The 14,242-nt window shown below is 48.3% G+C and overlaps 1 protein-coding gene across 1 annotated transcript in view; it reads left to right on the top strand.

The window, feature by feature from the left end:
• MAP3K21 (mitogen-activated protein kinase kinase kinase 21) overlaps positions 1-14,242 on the top strand; it is a 451,782-nt gene that overhangs the window by 311,060 nt on the left and 126,480 nt on the right. The window contains exon 6 of the mRNA XM_030198129.1: positions 4,560-4,673. Within this exon, the coding sequence (XP_030053989.1) occupies positions 4,560-4,673 (114 nt within the window). The remainder of the gene's footprint in view (positions 1-4,559; positions 4,674-14,242) is intronic.

Below are 14,242 nucleotides of genomic sequence, written 5' to 3'. Positions count from 1 at the left end.
AGCAGCTCCACCAGCGGGATACCGCTTTCGACAAGTTCTCCCGCTGGCAGCCTTCAGCATCTACCTCCTCAGGTAGACGTTTTTATGGGGGAAGGAAGACTACTCTTCTGGTAAGCGTAGGTACAATCCTCCTTCTCGACAGCCTGCGGCCCAGGCTAAGCCCCAGCGCGCTCGCTCTCGTCAGCAGCGTGCGCCTCAGCAAGTCCCCACGGCTCCCCAGCAAAAGCAGGGGGCGAGCTTTTGACTGGCTCCAGCAGAGCATAGCCGACATCAACATGTCAGTGCCGGGCGATCTGCCGGTCGGGGGGAGGTTGAAAGCTTTTCACCAAAGGTGGCCTCTTATAACCTCCGACTGTTGGGTTCTTCAAATAGTCCGGCAAGGATACACCCTCAATTTGGCCTCCAAACCTCCAAATTGCCCACCGGGAGCTCAATCCTACAGCTTCCAGCACAAGCAGGTACTTGCAGAGGAACTCTCCGCCCTTCTCAGCGCCAATGCGGTCGAGCCCGTGCCATCCGGGCAAGAAGGGCTGGGATTCTATTCCAGGTACTTCCTTGTGGAAAAGAAAACAGGGGGGATCCGTCCCATCCTAGACCTAAGGGCCCTGAACAAATATCTGGTCAAGGAAAAGTTCAGGATGCTTTCCCTGGGCACCCTTCTTCCCATGATTCAGGAAAACGACTGGCTATGCTCTCTGGACTTGAAGGACGCCTACACGCACATCCCGATACTGCCAGCTCACAGACAGTATCTGCAATTTCAGCTGGGCACACGTCACTTCCAGTACTGTGTGCTACCCTTTGGGCTCGCTTCTGCGCCCAGAGTATTCACCAAATGCCTAGCTGTAGTAGCAGCGGCGCTTCGCAGACTGGGAGTGCACGTGTTCCCCTATCTCGACGATTGGCTGGTGAAGAACACATCCGAGGCAGGAGCTCTACAGTCCATGCAGATGACTATTCGCCTCCTGGAGCTACTGGGGTTTGTGATAAATTATCCAAAGTCCCATCTTCTCCCAGTACAGAGACTCGAATTCATAGGAGCTCTGCTGGATTCTCGGACGGCTCGTGCCTATCTCCCAGAGACGAGGGCCAACAACTTGTTGTCCCTCGCCTCTCGGGTGCGAGCGTCCCAGCAGATCACAGCTCGGCAGATGTTGAGATTGCTGGGCCACATGGCCTCCACAGTTCATGTGACTCCCATGGCCCGCCTACACATGCGATCTACTCAATGGACCCTAGCTTCCCAGTGGTTTCAGGCTGCTGGGGATCTAGAAGACGTGATCCACCTGTCCACGAGTTTTCTCAAATCCCTGTATTGGTGGACGATTTGGTCCAATTTGACTCTGGGACGTCCTTTCCAAATTCCTCAGCCACAAAAAGTGCTGACTACGGATGCGTTTCTCCTGGGGTGGGGAGCTCATGTTGATGGGCTCCACACCCAGGGAAGCTGGTCCCTCCAGGAACGCGATCTGCAGATCAATCTTCTGGAGTTACGAGCGGTCTGGAATGCTCTGAAGGCTTTCAGAGATCGGCTGTCCCACCAAATTATCCAAATTCAGACAGACAACCAGGTTGCCATGTATTACATCAACAAGCAGGGGGGCACCGGATCTCGCCCCCTATGTCAGGAAGCCGTCAGCATGTGGCTGTGGGCTCGCCGTCACGGCATGTTGCTCCAAGCCACATATCTGGCAGGCGTAAACAACAGTCTGGCCGACAGACTGAGCAGGATTATGCAACCTCACGAGTGGTCGCTCAACTCCCGAGTAGTGCGCCAGATCTTCCAGGTGTGGGGCACCCCCTTGGTAGATCTCTTTGCATCTCGTGCCAACCACAAAGTCCCTCAGTTCTGTTCCAGGCTTCAGGCCCCCGGCAGACTGGCATCGGATGCCTTCCTCCTGGACTGGGGGGAAGGTGTGCTGTATGCTTATCCTCCCATACCTCTGGTGGGGAAGACTTTGTTGAAACTCAAGCAAGACCGAGGCACCATAATTCTGATTGCTCCGTTTTGGCCGCGTCAGATCTGGTTCCCTCTTCTTCTGGAGTTGTCCTCCGAAGAACCGTGGAGATTGGAGTGTTTTCCGACCCTCATCACACAGGACGAAGGGGCACTTCTGCATCTCAACCTCCAGTCTCTGGCTCTCTCAGCCTGGATGTTGAGAACGTAGACTTTGCCTCTTTGGGTCTGTCGGAGGGTGTCTCCCGCATCTTGCTTGCTTCCAGGAAAGATTCCACTAAGAGGAGTTACTTCTTTTTATGGAGGAGGTTTGCCGTCTGGTGTGACAGCAAGGCCCTAGATCCTCGCTCTTGTCCTACACAGACCCTGCTTGACTGCCTTCTGCACTTGCCTGAGTCTGGTCTCAAGACCAACTCTGTAAGGGTTCACCTTAGTGCAATCAGTGCATACCATTACCGTGTGGAAGGTAAGCCGATCTCAGGACAGCCTTTAGTTGTTCGCTTCATGAGAGGTTTGCTTTTGTCAGAGCCCCCCGTCAAACCTCCTACAGGGATCTCAATGTCGTTCTCACCCAGCTGATGAAACCTCCTTTTGAGCCACTGAACTCCTGCCATCTGAAGTACTTGACCTGGAAGGTCATTTTCTTGGTGGCAGTTACTTCAGCTCGTAGAGTCAGTGAGCTTCAGGCCCTGGTAGCCCAGGCCCCTTACACCAAATTTCATCATAATAGAGTAGTCCTCCGCACTCACCCTAAGTTCTTGCCGAAGGTAGTGTCGGAGTTCCATCTGAACCAGTCAATTGTCTTGCCAACATTCTTTCCCCGTTCTCATTCCTGCCCTGCTGAACGTCAGCTGCACACATTGGACTGCAAAAGAGCATTGGCCTTCTATCTGGAGCGGACACAGCCCAACAGACAGTCCGCCCAATTGTTTGTTTCTTTTGATCCCAACAGGAGGGGAGTGGCTGTGGGGAAACGCACCATATCCAATTGGCTAGCAGATTGCATTTCCTTCACTTACGCCCAGGCTGGGCTGGCTCTTGAGGGTCATGTCACGGCTCACAATGTCAGAGCCATGGCTGTGTCAGTGGCCCACTTGAAGTCAGCCACTATTGAAGAGATCTGCAAAGCTGCGACGTGGTCATCTGTCCACACATTCACATCTCATTACTGCCTGCAGCAGGATACCCGACGCGACAGTCGGTTCGGGCAGTCAGTGCTTCAGAATCTGTTCGGGGTTTAGAATCCAACTCCACCTCCCTAGGCCCATGTTTATTCTGTTCCAGGCTACACTCTCAGTTAGTTGGATAAATTGTTAGGTCAATCTTAGTTATGTCCTCGCCGTTGCGAGGCCCAATTGACCATGTTTGTTGTTTTGAGTGAGCCTGGGGGCTAGGAATACCCCATCAGTGAGAACAAGCAGCCTGCTTGTCCTCGGAGAAAGCGAATTCTACATACCTGTAGAAGGTATTCTCCGAGGACAGCAGGCTGATTGTTCTCACAAACCCGCCCGCCTCCCCTTTGGAGTTGTGTCTTCCCTTGTTTGTCTTGCTACATACGGGACTGACGAACACGAGCCGGTTCGGGCGGGAAGACGGCCGCGCATGCGCGGTGCGCATGGGCGCGCGAGGACTAGCAAAGGCATTTGCTAGTGAACTTTCCGATTGGAGGGGCTGCCGTGGACGTCACCCATCAGTGAGAACAATCAGCCTGCTGTCCTCGGAGAATACCTTCTACAGGTACGTAGCATTCGCTACCTCACCAGATACTCCCATAAGTACATAAGTACATAAGTAGTGCCATACTGGGAAAGACCAAAGGTCCATCTAGCCCAGCATCCTGTCACCGACAGTGGCCAATCCAGGTCAAGGGCACCTCTAGATCATTTATAAATATGTTAAAAAAAAAAAACCAACAGTCCCAGTACAGACCCCTTGGGAACACCACTATCTACCCTTCTCCATTGAGAATACTGTGAATGACATGCTGGGAATGGAAAGATCATATGAATGTTTTGGCTTGTCTGGATTCTACATAAGACATATATATGTTGGCATACTTAGAACTGGACAGAAATCATTATGGTTCTTTGATATAATAGTGCTGATTGTGTAGGAAAAATAGGTAGGAACAGTTTTTTTTTTTTGTTTTTGTTACATTTGTACCCCGTGCTTTCCCACTCATGGCAGGCTCAATGCGGCTTACATATACAGGTACTTATTTGTACCTGGGGCAATGGAGGGTTAAGTGACTTGCCCAGAGTCACAAGGAGCTGCCTGTGCCTGAAGTGGGAATCGAACTCAGTTCCCCAGGACCAGAGTCCACCACCCTAACCACTAGGCCACTCCTCCACTCTCTTACTTTTGTTTATTTGTTTATACTCACACCTTTTTCAGTAGTAGCTCAAGATGAGTCAGGTACACTGGGTATTTCTCTGTTCCTAGAGAAGCAGTTTATTTTGCTGGAAGTTACTTTTGAATGCCTTTGGGTAATCTATGCCTGTGAACACCTTCACATGATCTGTGAACTGTAGTTCTTATAACCGAAGAATTGTGTATGTTATATGGAAAAAAACGAAATGTTGCCAATTTTGCTAATTCACAGATTTCCAGCACAAAATAACAGTGCAGGCTTCCCCTACTTTGGACAAGCGGAGAAGTTTAAACAGCAGTAGTCCAAGCAGCCCGACAATTCTTCCTCGCCTTCGAGCTATACAACGTAGGTATTCATTCTTTTATTTTCTGTCTTTCCCAGCAATGCAAGAGCTATGTTTAGAGCAATGGATAATAAGTAGGGCTGAAGCTATATCCAGGGTTCTGTGGTCAAATCAAGGTATACAGGGTCTCTCTTGCCTTCATCTTCCCCCTCACTCAGTACATTGTGCAGTCCTCTGCCCCCAACCACCATCACCCCCCCCCCCCCCCCCCCCCACTGTTATCCTCTCCTTATACTGGCATGAGAGTAGTTTCTTTTCTGCATTTGCCTTATCTTTTCCTATTTCCTGGCTGAATTGAGAGTATAGAGTGCTGGCTGGTCCTATGAGACTGTAGGTTACTGAATATTCAGATTAAAGCCGGCAGAGTTTGTGGCAGACATAGGTAAGATATATATATATTTGACATATAAAGGAACTGAATTTAGAGAACACCCAGTAATTATTTGAAGACATAGGTAAGAACCAAGGAAGTAGTAGAATTTCACCCCAGGGAAGATTTGGGAGAGGGCCGAAGGTAGAATCATACTTGACAAATAAAAGTATAGTATTGTTCCAGAGAGCATCATATATGAGTCTGCTGCACTAATTCACCCTACCATTGGGTGGCCCTAATATTAAGCAAGAAGTTGGTGATAGTAAAGCTGGGATTGCTGCGTACCATGAGTACTGAGCCACAGGTTCTTGTTAAAATACATCTTTGGGTCTTTGTTGGCACACCTCTCCATATTGACTTGGTCTAGAGAGTATTCTTCATTTGCAAGGCCTGTGAACTTTGGGGGCTTTCCATACTCCCTTTTCAGTGATTCCCCCCCCCCCCCCCCCCACACACACACACACCAGCGTGCCTGACAGAATCCTTTATGGCCTACATGTCTGAAAATGAGGGGACTTCGGAGGGATCTAGTGACTGAATGAACAGAAGAGTCCATGGGTGGTAGATAGATGTGCACGTATATCTGCTGCAGAAGCTAATGATGCTAATTGAACTTAAAATTAGTGAGGGCCACTAGTCTCAATTGTTCATGCCTATGGCAAATAAGTGCTTTCACGCTCTTTCCTGTTTTTCAGGTTTTTTCTTCTGCCTGTTACCCTACCTTCATTGCTTTTCCCAGTCCCTTTCCTACCCTCTCAGCTGTTTTACAGATCTGTCCCTTTCCCGTCTTAACCGCCCAGCCTTTTTCCTTTTCTCTCCCTCTCCTCAGTCCTTCAGTCAATCATTCACAACACCTCCCAGTCATCCTCCACCCTTTGCCTCCCCCAACCCACTTCTCATACCCCCATCCTATTTAAAACATCTCAACTCACATCAGCCAGTTGCCAAGTTCCCATGCCCCCACCCTCATGCAGTTTGAAAACCTTAGCTCTCTCCATTCCCAGACTCCTGTTGTGCTCTCCCATTCTATATCTGGGTCACTCAATCCCCGAGTCCCCATTATTCCTCTGCTTACCATACCCATCTTTGACCCTGTTACCTGCTAAATCCTTATCCATTTTTTCCTCTGCTTTTCCTCCTCAGTACTTTTAACCAAGTGAAAGCTCCTTTTTGCGGCGATGCAACTCACATAATTCAGATAGTGGTTATATAACTCTTGGAGCATTTTGTGGTTTCAGACACTTGTCTTTTTGAACCATGTGAGCCACAGGAGGTGAGATAAGAGGCTGTAGCACTAGTACAAAAGCAGCTTTCACATAATTGAAAACAAGACTGGGAGAAGCATGAATAGGAACAGCTAGTGCAAAGGGATGTCTGGCTGAATCATATAGGGGATCAGCAGTTTGCCCCATTACATTTGGGAGAATGGGGGGAAGCATCTCTCCCTCCGCTGCCTCCAAAACTACTCGCATGCTTTATCCCATGGGTGGATGATTTTATAATAGGGTGGCTAAGCTCTGAAGGCACACGTGACCATTTCTGGGAAAAGGTGACTTAATCATCAGAAACAAAAAATGAGGTTTTAATGAATTCTGTTAGAGCAAACAATTTGTAATACAACAGTCCAAACCCACTGGCCATTCTCAACATTTTGTAGCTGCTACTCTTTCTGAGGACAAGCAGGCATGATATCCTCACATGTGGGTGACAACATCCACTGAGCTGGGTTCAGACACTGCCATAGTGCACCATGCATGCATGGGTGCCTTCTGCTCAATGCTAATACAGCAGCAGCAGCAGCAAGTACTTAAAACATTTTTTGCTCAACCTTTCAGTTCTGAGTAGTTTGATATGGAGCTTTATTTTTTTTATCCAGCAGCTTGTTTTAAGTGAGTGGGCACATTATTGTAGTAGTCTGATATTGTGATTGTATTGTGGTTTAAGCGGTTTATCAATCTTATTAAATAATTTTTAAAAATCTGGAATTGTGAGTGGTTTAGAACACCCTCAAAACTTTCCAACACCACATCCTCGATCAGATAATTCTCGTTTGCACGGACAACCAAGTTGCAATACATGACCTGAACAAACATGGATAAATAGTTCTTACCACCTCTGTCGACAAGCAATCCAGATATGGACTCTGGCAGCTTCTCAAAGTATCTGTATAAGAGCTGTTTTATCTAGCTGACAAACCAGACTGCTGTGGCAGACTAATTGAGCAGAGTCTTTCAGCCTCACAAATGGTCCCTCAGCATGCCTGTGGCTGATCGAATAATCCAGCATCATCACATACCTTATGGTATGAGTTTATCTTGTTGGGCAGACTGGATGGACCATACAAGTCTGTATCTGCCATCATCTACTATGTCCCCAGTGATAGACTGGTTCTCTTCTTCTCAGAATAACAAGCTCCCCCTCGCTAGTTCCTCATTCTGTGCTCCTACCCTTGTAGCATCAGTTGCCTTCCTGCTCCATTGGGGAACAGATCTTCTACATACCTTTCCCCCACTGCCCCCCATAGGGAAAATTTCTCAAACTAGACACTAGACACACTAGACATTATTACACACAAATTCGAACCAAACTCAAACCAAATACTAACAGATACAAGATGGACACCCGCATCATGGTCAGACCACTACAAAGCATACATCTCCCTCCAATGGCGAACGAAAGACACAATTAACAAACAAGAACGCAAAACCTACACCACGAGAGGAAAAATAGACCTGGTAATATTCTGGCAACAGATCTACAACAAAGGATGGACAATAAAGGCAGATACAAACCAATTCCTCCTAGAATGGGACGATAGATGCAGATCAGTATTAGACAACATTGCCCCAACTCAAACCAGAACCTCACACAGGAAGAACTCAACACCATTGTTCAATGAAGAACTGAAAAAAACTTAAAACACAAGTTAGAAGGCTAGAACGTGCGTGGAATAAAAAGAAAGATGACCCAACACTCAACGCCTGGAAACAACTTCAAAGAAAATATAAATATACCATAAGACAAACTAAAAGAGTATTTTATAAAACTGTAATTGGACCGAACTACAAAGACACACACAAACTCTTCCAACTCGTGAATAAACTTCTAGATTCCACACCAATCACAACCAACAGCAAAGATACACCAGGAGCAGACGATCTCGCGAGATACTTCAATGAGAAAATCGTACAATTGCGACTTAAAATACCAGTCAGTACCAACGATTATGCTGTACTCCTTGATTGTCTAGACCCAGACCCTGATGTATACCCAGCAGACAGAACCTGGACCAACTTCTAGATATTATTGGAGGATCTCATCTCCCAAACGCTCAAAAGATTCGCCAAATCTCATTGCAAATTAGACATATGCCCAAACAACCTTATGACATTCGCCCCTCAACAATTTATGTTTAACTCTGTTTATTGGTAACACAACTTATACATTGTTCCAACATGAACATGAATAAAATCTGGTATTTAACATCATCTCCAACTGCGTCACCAAGCATTTTATTTTCTCCCCCCCCCCCCCAATGTTAATTCCTATCCCTTCCTTCCCCCCCTCCCACCCCCCTGCAGAAGAACAGGCAAGTATTCAAACATTTAAAAGTCTACTTCTAACTCCAGATGACAACGTTCTCCAGAAGGGGTTCCAGCAGTCCTGGAACTCTACCCCCCTTTCGGATTGCCAGTCCTGTATGTCTAGCCTTTCAAGTCTCATCAGTTCAATCAGCTTGACCCGCCATTGCTGAATATTTAGGCACTGTCCAGTAGTCCATCCTGCCAGGAGTAATTGCATTACTGTTAAAGTTACTTTATTTGCAAAAGATTTGTAGCCTTTTGGTGCTGGCAGTCCCAGGCGGGGCCTGCCAAACAACAGCAACACATCATAGTACCACTTAGATCTCCACCAAGAGGAGACCTGGAACAGCACCTCCCTCCACAACTCTTCCACCTTCCTACATTCCCAGAACATGTGCCCAATTAATACTCCTGCTGTACCACACCTCGGGCACTCTCCCCAAGGGGAGGTCCCCATGTGGAATGCTCTGCGGGGTGAAATGTACATTCGGAGCGCAAATTTATACCATGTCTCCCAGTGCTCAATGAATCTGGACCTTTTGCGAATGCCCAGGATAAAAGACTTGAGGTGTTCCTCCTGAATAGGGGTTCCGAGATCCTTGGTCCAGGCCTCCGCTAATTTTTTATAATCCAGTTCTGAGGCGGAGTCCTTGATGTGTCTGTGGTAGAAGGTCAGTGGCACTCGTTGTTGTGCTTCAAAGGAGAATGCCGTCGACAGTTCCTCCCTAACATCTTCCGCCAGGTCTGCCCAAGGCAGCCCCCGTATATAATGTGCCAGTTGATAATAGTGCCAATAATCTTTGCTGGGGATACTGTACTCCCTTTGTAATTCCGCAAAGGGTTTAATTTTCCCTTCGTCAGTCACCGCTTGTAACAGATATTTGAGTCCTTGTCTCTCCCAGCGTTTAAATGTTGGGTATAGATTTCCCGCGGGAAACCGCGGATTGCCACATATGGGTAGAAATGGTGTTACTCTCGACGAAAAATGGTGTAGCTTACACACCCAGCGCCACGCGGCCCGCGCCGCCGGCATTATACCTGACTGATGTAGTTCCGTAGGGGTCTCCCTCCCTGTCAGATGCAGGAGGCATCCCAAGTCCGCAACCGGGGACATCCGTCTTTCCAGAGGGGTGTTTGAAAAATCTGAAGTTCGTCTATGCCAGTCGTTGACATGGCGCATTCCGCAGGCGACAGTCACATGCCGTAAGCTCATGAGGCCCACCCCTCCATATTCCACTGGGGTGCACATCATCCTCAACGGGAGTCTTGGTTTCCCTCCCCTCCACAGAAATTTATTTAAGAGTCTGTTCTGTTGCCGTTCATCCGTTTTGGTAAGATAAAGGGGCACTGTTTGAAAGACGTATATCCATTTTGGAATAATAAACATATTGTATAGTGCCACTCGTCCAAATAGGGATATCGGGAGGTTCTCCCACCCCTCCAGCTTTGATTTAGTATCTGACAGCAAAGCAGTTAAATTAAGTTCATGAAGTTTCTTCAAGTTTGCTGGGATCTGAATCCCCAAATATTTGAGGGAGTCTTCTGTCCATCCGAGAGGGAAGGGACCACGCCAGTCGCCCTTCACCGAGGGCATCAGTGGGAGCGCCCAAGATTTATCATAGTTCAGTTTAAATCCAGAATAGCGTCCATAGGTCTCCAGGCAGGTCATCATGCCCCGGAGAGAGCGTGCCGGTTCCTCTAACACTAGGAGTAGGTCATCAGCATAAGCCAGAAGTTTGACTTGCTCCTGTCCCAGCGCCACCCCCCTTACCTCCTCCGCTAACAAAACAGTTCGGAGCAGGGGTTCCAAGGCTATAGTAAAGAGGAGTGGCGACAGGGGACAACCCTGTCTCGTCCCTCTCCCCCTCAACAATTTATAACAGACCTCACGAATCACGTGAACTATATGTTACAAATTGGACTCTTCCCGAGGGAGAAAGGAAACATTCTACTCACCCCCATACCCAAAGATGCAAAGAAGAGTGCTAGTGAACTAACCAACTACAGGCCAGTAGCATCTATTCCCTTAATAACCAAACTAATGGAAGGGATGGTAACCAAACAACTCACAAACTATTTAAACAAATTTTCAATACTACACGATTCTCAGTCAGGATTCCGGTCTAACCATAGTACGGAAACAGTACTAGTTGCTCTCACGAATAAATTTAAACAAATGATCGCAACTGGCAAGAACATACTACTTCTACAATTTGATATGTCCAGCGCCTTCGATATGGTTGATCATGGGATACTACTACACATTCTCGAGTACTTCGGAATTGGAGGCAACGTTCTTAATTGGTTCAAGGGGTTCCTAACCCACACGATCATACCAAGTGACATCTAATTCGACTACATCAGTTACATGGATACCTGAATGCGGAGTTCCACAGGGATCCCCCCTCTCACCGACCTTATTCAAGTTAATGATGATACCCTTGGACAAACTACTATCAAATCAAAACCTTAACCCATACATATACGCAGACGACGTAACGATCTACATCCCATTTAATCAAGATCTAAAGGAAATTTCCAATAACATCAACCAAAGCCTACATATCATGCATACATGGGCGGATGCATTTCAGCTAAAACTCAATGCAGAAAAAACCCAATGCCTAATACTTACCTCGCAACATAACACAAACAAATTCACCACCATTAACACACCAAAACTGAATCTTCCAATTTCAGAAACCCTAAAAATTGACACCTAACACTTGAGAATCATGCGAAAAATACAACCAAGAAGATGTTCTACTCAATGTGGAAATTAAAAAGAGTAAGACCTTTCTTCCTAAGGACCGTTTTCCGCAACCTGATACAATCAATGGTACTCAGTCACCTAGACTACTGCAACGCACTCTACGCTGGTTGCAAAGAGAAAATAATCAAGAAACTTCAGACAGCTCAGAACACTGCAGCTAGACTCATATTCGGTAAAACAAAATATGAAAGTGCTAAACCCCTGCGAGAAAAGGTTCACTGGCTCCCAAAAGAACGCATCACGTTCAAAACAAGCACCCTAGTTCACAAAATCATTCACGGAGACGCTCCAGCCTACATGTCAGACCTGATAGACTTACCACCCAGGAATGCTAAAAAAATCATCCCGCACATTCCTTAATCTTCCCTTCCCCAACTGTAAAGGTCTAAAATACAAACTAATACATGCTTCAACCTTCTCCTACCTGAGCACACAATTAAGGAACGCGCTGCTGCGCAACGTAAAAACGATCTATGAACTAACTACCTTCCTCAAACTACTGAAGACCCATCTCTTTAACAAGGCATTCCACAAAGATCAACAAATCTATACATATCTCCAGAACTGTCTTACAATATTTGCTTGTTAAACTACTATCATGTTTTATCAATATCATGTTACCCAAGTTCCTTCTGTAATACTAAATGTATATTTTTCTTATGTATTTCCACCATTCATGATGTATTGTAAGCCACATTGAGCCTGCAAAGAGGTGGGAAAATGTGGGATACAAATGCAATAAATAAATAAAATAAACTACATCAACACCAAGGGACCATGATCCTAATTGCTCCCTACTGGCCACTTAAAATTTGGTTCCCTCTTCTCCTAGAGTTATCACCCAAGGAACTATTGAGGTTAGATTCTTTTCCAACCCTAGTAACACAGAACAAGGGGTCCCTTCTCCATCCAGACTCTCGCTTTCTGGTCCTGTTGGTTGTTTTTTGATGACATAGACTTGCATTCCATAATTCCTTGTCATCAGCAGCAGATGAATCCATTAACTGATGGGTTGTATCCGCCTACCAGCAGGTGGAGATAGAGAACACTGAAAACCCATAGAGCCTCTTGGACGGCTAGCCCCCAACTGCCTTCAGTATTTCTCTATCTCCCAGCAGGTGTGGACGTAGCTTGATCAGCTCCTGGATTTCAGACTGCTTGGGGTGGCTCCTGTGCTTTGGCAGTTGAGCAGGGGTGTTGTGGCTGGTGGTGCCCACTTTGAAGGCATATAGGTTCACCCTTTCCCTGCCTTACCCATTGCCCCCGCCTCCCGGAGTCCCTCTGTTGCCTGCCTCCAACTTTTCTCACAGTGTTAAAAAAAAAAAGAAAAAAAAAAGAGTGCATGTTTTTACTATGTGGCTGTTCTGAGGCTTTTTCCAGTGATTCTGGTTCTGTGCAGCTTGACCGGAGCTCGTTGACTCGGTCCTTTGAGGTGAGAGTGGTGCCCAGCTCCTCTGGGGAGGTCCCGTGGACGCCGTTCCGATCGGGGTACGTTTTGGGGCGAAGCCGCCATTTTATTGCTGTATTCCCATCCTGTCGGATGATGGCTGCTGAAGGAGTTAAGCGCAGCTCCCGTTGTGGTAAACGCAGATCAGCAGCGGGGCTGTGTAAAACGTGCTCCTTAGACGTTCATGATAGTATGAGCATGCCGAGCGATGTTTCTTCCCGCTCGATGGAGCTGGCAGCGGGCGCCATTTTGGAAGCGCCGCATGTCTCGACCCTCGCGGTTGCGGAGGAGTCGGAGTGCGGGGGGACGCCTCGTTTAGAGGCTGCCAGAGGAGCTCCTACGTCCGTTTCTCCTAATTTGGAGGCGGAGGGTCAGGGTGAGTTTTTCTCCCCTGAGTTTGTGCTTTTAATGCATAAAGCTTTTATGCTGAAAAGAGCTCTGCCCGACTCTGCCTTCCGCCCGACTGGCCGCCTGCGGCTGAGGCTGCCCGCCGGTCCAGGATCTTGCAGGGCCCACCCAGCGACTTGCATGGCCCAGCTCTGCTCCCCGCTTGACTAGACCTGGTAAGTGAGCGATTCCCTTCCCCAACTACCCCAGAGCGGCGCTGCCCTGACCACTGCTAACAGGACGCCAAGCTGGAGCAACCGCCTGCCTGCCGCTTGGCTGCGGCCTTCCCCCACTGTCGTCCGGCTCCCGCGGCCTCTCTGCCTTGCCCCATGCACTCCGAGGGAGCCCGGGCTCAGGGTCTCTGCGCAGAGGGGCTGGGCGGGCCGTAGTCTGCCGCACTGGTCGCACCTGTGGTCCCGTGCGCTGCCACCGTGCTCCCCGGCCGGAACGGCCTGGGCGCGAATTGCAGTTGCTGACCATGCGGTGGCTTCAGGGCGCAACCAGGAACAGTGGGAGGCAGAGTCCATCAGCCCCGGCCTGCGTCTCGCTGCGTCCAGCGCCCTTTGCGTCGGGCCAACAGAAGCAATGTCCACTGGCCTCAGCTTGTTCCAGTCTGCAGACCCAACTTTTCCCTGCCTGCTCTGATCCATTGGCCTGTTCCAACCCACCTGCCTGTTCCGGTACATCTGTTCGGAGTGTTCCAGTCCCCCTGATCCGGCTTCACCCTGCGTGTTCCAGTCCGCCTGATCCGGCTTCTCCCTGCGTGACGCAGATTCTTCCTGCATGCTCCAGTCCGCCTGATCCAGCTTCTTCCTGCCTGCTCCAGTCCGCCTGAACCAGCTTCTTCCTGCCTGCTCCAGTCTGCTTGATCCAGCTTCTTCCTGCCTGCTCCAGTCTGCTTGATCCAGCTTCTTCCTGCTTGCTCCAGTCCGCCTGATACAGCTTCTTCCTGCCTGCTCCAGTCTGCCTGATCCTGCGTCTTCCTGCCTGCTCCAGTCCGCCTGATG

The sequence above is a fragment of the Microcaecilia unicolor genome, chromosome 3 (genome assembly GCF_901765095.1).
Source record: "Microcaecilia unicolor chromosome 3, aMicUni1.1, whole genome shotgun sequence".
Taxonomy (NCBI): Eukaryota; Metazoa; Chordata; class Amphibia; order Gymnophiona; family Siphonopidae; genus Microcaecilia; species Microcaecilia unicolor.
This window is presented reverse-complemented; position numbering and strand designations above follow the sequence as displayed.